This window comes from Gavialis gangeticus, unplaced genomic scaffold (genome assembly GCF_001723915.1).
Source record: "Gavialis gangeticus isolate Ggan-Ray unplaced genomic scaffold, GavGan_comp1, whole genome shotgun sequence".
NCBI classification, from domain to species: Eukaryota; Metazoa; Chordata; order Crocodylia; family Gavialidae; genus Gavialis; species Gavialis gangeticus.
This window is the reverse complement of record NW_017729015.1, coordinates 114,863-125,701: the sequence shown is the minus strand read 5'-3', so window position 1 is coordinate 125,701 and position 10,839 is coordinate 114,863. Positions and strand designations below refer to the sequence as shown.

At 46.5% G+C, this 10,839-nt stretch overlaps 1 protein-coding gene and 1 long non-coding RNA gene across 4 annotated transcripts in view; one reads left to right on the top strand and one right to left on the bottom strand.

Annotated features, from left to right (window-relative positions):
* The first annotated feature begins 2,292 nt into the window (after window positions 1-2,292).
* The window catches only part of LOC109293956, a 16,973-nt gene continuing 8,426 nt past the window's right edge, over window positions 2,293-10,839 (top strand). The window contains exons 1-2 of the long non-coding RNA XR_002096428.1: window positions 2,293-5,143; window positions 5,980-5,985. This is a non-coding gene — a long non-coding RNA (uncharacterized LOC109293956). The remainder of the gene's footprint in view (window positions 5,144-5,979; window positions 5,986-10,839) is intronic.
* The window catches only part of PTAFR (platelet activating factor receptor), a 40,875-nt gene continuing 36,622 nt past the window's right edge, over window positions 6,587-10,839 (bottom strand). For all 3 annotated transcript variants that reach the window (XM_019512103.1, XM_019512104.1, XM_019512105.1), the window contains one exon: window positions 6,587-10,302. In XM_019512103.1, coding sequence (XP_019367648.1) covers window positions 9,154-10,242 — 1,089 coding nt within the window. In that variant the 5' untranslated portion in view covers window positions 10,243-10,302 and the 3' untranslated portion in view covers window positions 6,587-9,153. The remainder of the gene's footprint in view (window positions 10,303-10,839) is intronic.

The window sequence follows — 10,839 nt, the reverse complement described above, 5'->3', positions numbered from 1 at the left end:
GCGTAAGGCAGGGGCCGGCGGAACGTGTGTGGCGCCCCAAGCGGCTGCAGGGCGTGGACACGTGTTACTTGTGTAATGCTGCTGCCGGGCCTCAGCGGCGGAGCGAGGGGCTGGGTTCAAATGGGTTGGCTCCAGCCCTGACCCAGAAACCTGGGGAAAACTCACTCTTGCTGGAGACACCAAACGAGCAGCGCTCTCCCGCGCAAGCATTTGGATACGGAGCTGAGTGCAAGAGTTATTAAATGGAAGAGCAAAATAAACCTTATCAAACATCCTAAGGATGAAGTAACCCAGCTTTTAAACAACGCTTCCAATGATCAAATCTCTCGAATATTAAATTTCTTAGAGTATTCAACTTCTGGAGGTTTTGCCGCTTCTAGCTGCAAACTCTGTTCCTACGGGGGTTGCTACGGTTCGGAGAGGGAAGAGTTTCTTCCTGGGTTGCTGTAGTACCTGCTGAGGTGTGTTCCTGGGGTCTCTGCTGCCTCGGGGTTGTCACCTCAGGCTGGAGCTCACAGCCACCTGGAGTTGCTGCTGCTGCTGCCCTGGGAGAGCTGCTCTGCCACCTCTAGGGATCGCTTATCAGGGTCTCCCCTCAGGATTGCCACAGCCGCTCGCTGCTTCTGGGAGCGCTGGGTGGGGGTGCATCTGCTGCTGAGGATCGCTGAGCGCAGCCCCTCTAGGATTTCAGCTCTGAAGCTTACTAGTGAGACATCTTCAGGTTTTGTTTGCTAGCAAGGATTAACCAGCCTCAGCGGGAATGCCCTTAAAGAGTGACCCCAGCCCGAGTCTCCCTGAGCTGTTGGAGCTCCAGTCACAGCCCTGAAGGTTTCTTTCCTTGGCCCTCAGAGGCCCTGCTGCTCCCGTCGCTGTCGTCCCTTCTGCTCCCCCATAGCTGTCATGGAAGCAGAGCGCCCACAGGAGGCCCCATGACCCACCGTGCACTTGTGCAGTGTGATGGAAACCGGGAATTTTGTGGAGGGAACGTTGCGTGTTGCACAACATCGGATAATCCATGGAGCGTTGTACAATGTCAGATGATCTGAATGGAGATAAAGCTGATGAAGGAGCTTGCACTGCTAGTGGGGAGAGCTGGGCATGTGCTATCTCAGTGCGCCCTACATAGGGTGCACCAATAGAGATTTTTTGGGCCAGTACAGTTGGCCAATTGTTAAGGAGTCATATGGGCCGATACCAATCCGCTATGCAGCCGGGCAGCTGGAAGACCAGTGTCAGACTAGTAAGTCTGGTGCAGGGTCAGGGGTGGAGGGAGGGGCTGGGGCAAGGGGAGGGAAGGGTTGTGGGACGGGGGGAAGATCAAGACTCCCGCAATGAGGGAGAGAGTGGGGTGGGGGCTGGGGCAGGTGCTGCTCAGCCGGGGTGGGACGCAGGATGGAGCCATGAGCAAATCATCTGGGAGGTGTGGGGTGGGGGCGGCTTCCACCGCTGCATGCACCCCAGGAGGGCATGGGGGCATGTGCCCCTGGATCTGCACACGGGGCAGGGCAGGCTGCTGTTGGGGCCAGGGCTGCGCCCGGCTCTTCTCAGCGGGGGGGCTGGGCCAGACTGCACTCAGGGCAAACAGCAGAGGTGCTGGGAGGGGGACATGGGGGGGCTGCAGTCACCCCAAAATTTGCTGTAGCCCTCCCAGCGCTGCCACCACCTACCCTGAGTGCAGCCCGGGAGCAGCACCCCACCCCCCACCCCTCGCGCCAGGAAGAGCCTAGTACAGCCCTTGCCCCAGCCCCAGCAGCAGTCTGCCCCACCCCACACGCAGATCCAGGGGCATGCACCCCCATGCCCTCCTGGGGTGTGTGCAGCAGCGGAAGCAGCCCCCTTCCCCCCCCCCAGTCTCCCCAGACAAGCTGCTTGCAGCCGGGCAGCTGCCCTGCAGCACCTGCCTCAGCCTCAGCCCCACTCTCCCTCACCACAGGGGCCTTCATCTGCCCCCCACATACCCCTTCCATCCCACCACCCCTTCCCCCATACCAGACTTACCAGCCTGACACTGCTCTCCAAGTCACCGGGCTATGCTCCTGGTTCCATGCATGATACGGCTGTGTGCATGCACAGGCCATTTATCGGCCATGTTATCGGCCACATCAGGCAAAAAAAGCCAATTTCCAATACTGTCAATTTTTCCTATATTAGTGCCAATCCAATATGGGACTGATATGTTGGTGCACTTCTAGCCCTATGGCATCCCTGTCTCCTGAAGGACAGCTAAGGCAGAGCAGTGTGCTGATTGGCTGTCTGGGGGATTAACCCCTTTTTCCCAGACCCCCACATGCTTGGACTTTCTTGGCAAAGCCATGATGCTGTCATGGGTGGACCCAGAATTTTGTAAACGGGGTATGGATGCTGCAGGAAAGGCTGCACCCCCATTCCCCACTCCCCTGCCCACCAGGATTGGCAGACTATGCTGGAAGAGCAGTAGCTTGGGATTGTATTTAAATTCCTGAAACAAGAACCCCTGTAATGTCCTCTCCCATTTCCCCCATAACCTGCCCACCTCCCCAGACCCTCTTTCTGAGCCTGGAATGGATCCAAACCAGACTCATGGTCCTCATTCCTGCAAAGGCTCCAGCTGTGCACTTTCTTATCCTCCAGAACAAGTCACAGCTTACCATTACCTCTGCAGGCTGCTCTTGGGAATGGAAAGCAGTGCAATCAGGGACAGCAGAGGAGGTGACGACAATTTTGGGTCTGGTAGCTTGTGAAATTTTAATCTCATTAAGTGTGTGACTGCAGTACAATGAGACACAGGGCCAGAATATGAGACATGTCAAGATTTTATTTGAAGGGCTAGGTTGCTTCCAAGGTGGATATACAATTCAGATAAATAAGCTGGTGCCACCCGTTAGTCAGATGTGCAGAAAACTGCTCTTTTGCTCTCCGCGATAGACTGAAGGTGGAGTTAGCAAGAATGGGAAACTTACAAGTGCAAGTGACACAGACAATCCAGAACCTTCACAGTGGGTACACCTGGTAGATATTATGGAGAAAAATAACTGACAGTTATGTGTGTGCCTGGATCTGAGAAACCTCAACAAGGCTATCAAATTATAACATTTTAAATTGCCAAATAGGGAAGGGATTTTGGCTCAATTTGCAAATACGTAATTTTTCAGTGAACCAGATGCCTCCTTAGGTTTTTGGCAGTTGAATCACACACAGGAAAACTCTAAATTATGTACATTTAGTACTCCCTTTGGAAGGTACAGATTTGTGTGTCTACCTTTTCGTGCTGCTTGTGCTCCATAAAACCATACACATGATTTATGAGTATATTCCTGATGTGGACATCTCTATGGATGATATCAACCAAAGCTCCACCAAAGAAGAACATGATCACAGGCTCTGGGAGGCTGTTGGAAGCTACTAGAGCTGTAAATATGAAATTGAATAGAGTGAAGTGCATGCTGGGCATCACAGAACTGATTTTTATAGAAGATATCATCTCTACTGAAGGAGTGAAACCTGACCACACAAGTATTAAAGCTACTGAAATGATACCACATCTCCAGTAAAAGGAAGTGCAGTGGTTTCTTGGAATGTTAAATGATGTGGGTAAATTCAGACCGAAATCATTAGCAAAAACAACACCAGTGAGGATACTCCTCAAGAATGAAAACAAATTATGCTAGATTAGAACAAGAATAATTATGGCCTGCTTTGAAGAAAAAGCTGATGCAAAAGGCACTATTTAAATTCTATACACCTAGAAAACCTATTAAAAACTGTCAGATGTATCTCTGTTAGGGGTTGGTGCACTGATTTTGCAAAAATATACTGACAGTTGGCAACCAGTGGCCTTTGCATTTAGTCATTGGCCAAGATATAAACCAGATATGCACAGCTTGAGAAGAAGAATATTGTTTATATAATGATACATTATATTATTTGCCGGTGAGAGATTTTACCAATATATTTGTGGACAGACTCTTTACGCGGAAACAGACCACAAACCTCTGATAACATTATTTAACAAGCCACTGAAATGATTGCAGTATGAGGATTCAAAGAATGATACTCATGCTGCAAAAGTATGATTCAATTTTTACAGTAAGTAATTTATATTTATTGCTGATGTACTCTCTAGAGCTGTACATCCAGCTATGGAATCAGAAAAGACCTTTAAGACAGAGGTTCAAGCTTATATAAACTTAATTGTCAAGTTACTTCCTTTACCAGATATGAAACTGCAGCAAATAAAAATAGAAACAGAGAAAGACAATTTACTGGGTCACTTGAAAGAAATTACAGTTAAATCTTGGCCAGAGTACAAAAGTAATTACTGTACTGGAATTACAGGCATGAACTTCCAATGGTAGAATGGATAGCTTTAAAGTTGATGGTACCAAGGAGCCTTTGAAAGGAAATGCTGCAGCAGCTCTAGCATTGCAACAGAAAGAAATGTAAGGAATTACTCTGAAGCTAGTAGTCTGGTGGAAGGTGGGGAAGAATTACAGCCTTAAGAGAGATGGACACTAAAGCCTGGGCACAGGGCTTAAAAAGACATAGTTACCCTGGGGAAGGGAAATGTGTTTTCTTTTTGCTGTGAGAGCTGAGGCGGCTTGGTTTTGTTCAGTTAACCCGGAGGACCAGAGAGGACTAGCAAGGGGAGAAGAGGTCCCTGCAGGAGCCAGGATGGGATCCGATATAAGGAAAGAAAGCAACAGAGGGTGGAGGAGTATAGAGGAAAACAGACTTGAGAAGGTTTAGTGAGCAATAAAGCCAGAGTGAGCCTGGAGAAATGCAAAGCGCACCACGAGAAGCAAGAGGGTGAGAGACAGTGGAGCAGGAAGGCCTAACAACTGTTACCCAAACTGAAGGCAAGAGAACAGAAATTGAGAGAGAACTGAGTACCACATTAACATCCTCGTGAGCTGTAAGCAGCTTCCCTTCTTAATTAATACCTAATAGGAATTATACTGTGTGGTGGCACTACAAAGAACCTGAACCTTGTGGAAGCTGAGCTCCAGGGTGGGAAGAAAGACTGGAGTGGTGCCCATCTTGTAACTGTCTTCTGCATTTTGTAGGAGACTTTCTAATTATGGAAGGTGCAGAGAAAAATAAAATATTTATTGCCTCTTTTACTTAAGTCTTCATAAATAAGGTCAGCTACCTGATGATAAGCATAGTTGGCAGTGAAGGTAGGGAAGGAGACAAACCACTTAGGGTAGTGGCAGAGCAAGTTAGGGATTACTTAGACAATGTAGATGCTTTCAATGGTATAAAAGTCCCATTTTCCAAATGGGATAGTGAAGGAATTAGTTGAGATAATTTCAATTATTAGTTGCCTCTGAGAACTTGTGAAGGCTAGGTGAGGTCCCAGATGATTGAAAAAGGGAAAGTTTAGTTCCCATCTTTAAAAGAGAAACAAGAAGGATCTGGAGAATTATAGTCAGCCTGACATAGATACCTGAAAAGATCCTAAAGCAGTCCCTCAAGGATTCTATTATAAAGCACCTAGAGAAATCAGCAAGAGCAAGTTATGACTGACCAACTCTATTTTGTTCTATAATAATGTGACAGGCTGGATGCAGGGAGAACAGTAGATGTGATATACCTTGATTTGGCAGGGCTCTTGACATGGTCTCCCACAACATTGTCATTAACAAGCTAAGGAAATAGAAACTAGACAAAAGTCCTGTGAGGTGGGTACATAACTGGTTAGATCATCATGATCAACAAGTAGTGATGAATGGCCCAATGTCTAGTTGGGAGGAGGGCTCTTCACTGGATCCAGTACTGTTGAACTCTTTGATGTTTTCAATGATAGGCTGGAGTATATGCTTAGCAAATCTGCAGATGGCACCAAAGTGGGTGAATTTGCAGAAACACTAGAGGGTAGAACTAGGATTCAGAATGACGTGGATGGACTGGAGAAATGGTCTGCAATCAGTCAATTAGAACTCAACAGGACAAGTGCAAAGTCCTGCACAAGGGATGGAATAATTGTATACACAAATATAGACTGGGGTATGATAGACTAGGCCAGGGGTTGTCAACCAGGGGTACATGTACCCCCGGGGGTACTTGGAAAGGGGCTAGGGGGTACATGCAGGTGGGTGGGGACGAAGTGCTACCACCCACCACCCCACGCCGCTGCTTCCCCAGAGCAGAGGTGGGGGGTGAGAGCAGAAGCTCCCCTCTGTAGGCTGCACAGGTGTTGTCCAGCTGGACAGACATAGGGGATTTGGTGGGGGGAGACAGGACAGGGAAGCTTGCATGCACCAGCCACCACTGCCATCCACTATTCTGCGCCGTTGCTGCCGCCACCACCACCACATGCAAGCCCGTTCTCCCCACCTCCCAGAAGGGGTACACCCCTTAAAAAAGGTCGAAAACCCCTGTACTAGGCTATGATACTGCTGAGAAGGACCCAGGGGTTACAGTAGACCATAAGCTAAATGCGAGTGAACAGTGTGTTCTTGTTACACAAAAAGCCCAACAACATATGGGGTTGTATTAACAGACTTCATTTTGGAATTCACAGGAAGTGATTCTTCCATTCTGTTCAGCATTGGTGAGGCCCCACCTTGAGTACTGTGGCAGTGTACTGGAGGTTTGGACCTTGTAGCCTCACAACACCTGTTGCTGCACCAGGGCCAAGGTTCCTTTCTGAAGAGTCCCTTTAAAGAGGGCTCCCCCTGTGCTTTTCAACACGGGGGTGAGCCTTGTTGCCTTTTCCAGACCTTCCTAACCCCTGCTGAGTGATGCACTGGCTGGCACTCTATTCAGCACTCACCTGGAACACCGTGCCCAGTTTAGGGCCCCACACTTCAAGAAAGATGTGAACAAATCAGAAAGAGTTCAGCAGAGAGCCACAAAAATGATTAGGGGTCTGGGAAGCAAGACTTGTGAGGAAAAGCTAAAGAACTAGGGCTATTCAGTTTGGAGAAGAGAAGACTGAGGGGGGATTTGAAGGGTGATGGGCTTTCCTCTGTAGCCATAGGAGACAGGTCTTGGAACAGTGGCCTCAAACTCCAGCAGAGGAAATCCAGGCTGCAGATTAGGAGGAAGTTACTATGATGGTGGTCAAACTTTGGAACAGAACACCTAGAGAAATTGTGGAATCTCCATCCTTACTAATTTTCAAGAGCAAGATTGGACAGACACTTGAATGTAATGGTTTAGTTGGGGACAATCAACAGGGGCTGGACTGGCTGATCTTGTGAGATCTCTTCCATCCCTACTTTCCTGTGATCTTATGGAATCTTCTTGGCTCAGCTCATTTATTTCTACTGGGAGGAAAATGCAAGTTCTGTGAGCTAACAGTTAAGAACAAATCTGAAACAAACTCAAAATCTAAAAATATTAGATAAGTAGGAGATGGTGAGCTTTGTATTATGCAGAATTCTGAGATAACGGGGAGGGGGTGAATTATTAAGCAAATTTTATATAGAGAGTTGAAGAAACCACATGGCTTAAAATCAAACTGTAAAGTAACCATCAGAGACCGAAAGAAAGAAAGAGGAAAAGAAGATTCCTCTGTGGACATTGATTTGGGTTAAGGAACACTGCTGATGAACAAAATATATCTGCCTTTATGTATAAATAAGGGGATTGGATGTATTTTTAAACCTTAAATGTGTTATTTGATAAAGTTGGATTCATTAAATAAATTAAGTTTTAAAAACTGAGGACTTTCATTTCATCTTCTTGTTGGAAGCGCTTCTTAACCAATCTCCCTTGCCCCAGTGGATCATAGATATGAGAGGATATTCTTCCAGAACATAGATCTCAGATCCTTGAAGAGTTAAAATTCATCACTGTTGCTTTGTATCTCAGTTCACGTGAACATGGAAGCTTTGGGCATGAGTGCTAAGAACTCAGAATGGTTCACCCGACTAACCTGTTAGGTGCCATATTAACTCTAGAAAAAGCATCAACACACTCTTTATTGGTAGCCTTTATTTAGCAGTTCATTACAGAAGTCTAACCTAGAGGAAGTAAAAGGCATGCCTTATTTTATTCAGCTTTTTTTAGTTACATAAATCAGATACCAGTGGTGACCCTATATTTGGAAAGGTTTGGAGTCTGCCACTCAAACTTATCTGTCAGCAGTCCTCTGGCTGATACTACCAAATCACTATTAATGAGTATAAATACCTCGTCCTATTTCCAATGTGGTAAATAATGTTTCCGTTACCAGCTACAAAGATTTTCCAAAATAGAGAAACCATAAATTCATGTGCCACCTAAACCATGTTCCCCACCCTGTTCCACTTCCTTTGCTAGGGGGAATTTCACTGTTAAGCAATCCAGGGTTAGCCCATGAGACTGAAGTGTCCCATGATTTGCAACAGTCTGCCACCTACAGAAGAGCCAGCTCTGTGTGGACCCATACAGAATATAGCCATAGTCTTTGGGGCAGGAGCACTTTCACCCTTGACTCAGTGCTTGAGCTTACACCTCGAGCTGTATCCAGCAGTTCAGTGGTTGTCCTGCCTTAACGTTCCAAGTTTCACTCATCTCATAGCATCTTGAGGAACACCTGGGTCTCAGTCCCTGGTTCCAAATTTTTCCCCACTCAGCCCTTTTTAACCTGGTGCACTATGAAAAGGACAGTTAGCTATTGCCAGTTTAAGGTGCTGGATGGAGTTAAAAGTTTGCATTCAGTCTACAATACAAAGAGACGCAAGCACCTTAGAGGAATGCAGCAGCTCCTTAACAGTACATAGCAACATTACCCTTTTGAGTAGTAAGACATACAAAAACCACCAGTAGTGAAAATCACATGAATTTTAAGGTTTCTGTTCAGTCATTGATCTTTCAGATACTCAAGTATTATGTTCCATGGCAGGGGCAAGCTGAGTCGCCCCGTGGTGCTGGCATCTCATTATGCTCATACCTACATGGATATGAGTCCAGTCTGTGGTGCCAGAACTTGAGATGGGTTAATGGGTATTTCCAGAAATGCTCAGATTTCTGGAGCTCCCTAGAGAAAAAAAGTCAATGACATTTTTCCTCCCAGAAAAACAAAGTGGTTGAGCTCCGCTCAGTTAACTATGAAATGCCTGCTCATAGCAGAAGGTGCTTCCATCAGCCCCCAGGGCATTTCAGTTCTTCTTTTCTTTTTTTTTAGGGAGAGAGGTAGCTGCTGATCTCAGTAATTCAGCTGGCTCGGTCAAAAGTAGGATCCCATTAGTTTCTGATAGTTGCACCAGGGATGTACGTGAGGGGTATAGTGCCCTCAATCACAGTTTCAGTGATTTGTTTGGAACACTTGCGACTCCCTTTCATGGTTTTAAAATGCTCTGAAAGATGCTTCCGGAACTTCTTGGTAAGAAAGCAGTAAATGATGGGGTCCAGCACACAGTTGGTACTCAGCAGGCACAGCGTCACCTGATGGGCATCATTGAGCTGCTGGCGGAGTAGACAGTTTTCCTTCTGCCACACTTCTAGGACTGTCAAGGTCCAAGGGAGATCGATAAGATGGTGAGGTACAAAGCATATGACAAACACAGCCAGGACTGTGCACACCATCCAAAATGCCCTCTGCTTGACATGGACACTCCGTCGAGGCTGTGCCGACTTGGAAAGCAGTGTCCTGATAATGATCCCATTAAACCCCAGAATAACCAGGAAAATGACATAGAATACAATGCATATGATCATGTGGATGGCAAGGATGGACTTGTTGTCTCCAGCGCTGTCATAGCGCTCAAAACACCGTGTGACATTGCTAGAGCCAATTTTCTCTTCTGTAACGCCAGAGTCAAAAAGGTAGTACAAAGTACTGCCTGCTATCACAATCCAGATAGCTGCTGACATGTAGATACCCTTTCTTCGGGTGCTGGATTGAACAGCTTTGATCGGCTTGGTCACTGCCTGATATCGGTTGTACGTGATGACTGTCAAGAAGGCTACAGAACAGTAAGTATTAACAAAAAATAACCAGCCTGCCACATTGCACAGAAATCCTGGCATGATCCAGTCCCCTTGGTTATAATAGTAAATGATCCACAGGGGCAGTGTGACCAAGAAGAGCAGGTCAGCTATTGTTAGGTTCACCATGATTATCTTGATTTCATTGAGTTTTCTTGCAGGGTAAACATGACTGAAAATCCACAGCACATAGCAGTTGGCAATGAAGCCCAGAATGAAGATAACACTGTAGAAGATGGTAAAAAGAGTGTATCGGAACTCTGAGTCTATGTGGCATGAGGTGTTATGGGTCATGATTGCAGTAGCATCAGATAAGAGAGCAATAGGTTCATCTTTTGAGAACATTATACCACCAAACTGAGTCCTCCAGTGCAGAATTTCCTGTGCTCTACTTTTCTTCTTAGGCTACAAACATAAAACAAAAAATAAAGTTATGAGGTGAGGGACACCACCAACCCCAATGCTGCCTCTCTGCTTTCACTTCTTATCCACTCTGACCGCAGAAGTTCTGCCTCTCCTGCACCCACTCGCACCTTGATCTCTCCTCTTCCCTAAACTTCCATCCACCCAGCCCCTCTCCTTCTTCCCCCTCTTCTGTATTATTCCCATTCCATACCTACATACACTTGTTCTCTCACCCAATTTCTCTCACCTCTTCAGCATCACAGACAAATACTATCCCACCCACTCCATCATTTTCCTTACCTTGACTTTCTAGGAAACTAAGACAGAGATCTCTAAAGCATGGGGCAGTTTATTCTAACCCTGCTGTTGTATTTTTGATACAAAACCCACGTGGCTTGTGCAGTATCTTGGCATCTGCATGGACTACTGCTGGTCACATCATAAGACATTAGGCACCAAATGAGTCATATCCTTTAAGATACAGACTGGGCTGACATCCTACAAGATTCTGTCTGGCAACTTCCTCTACCCCTCCAA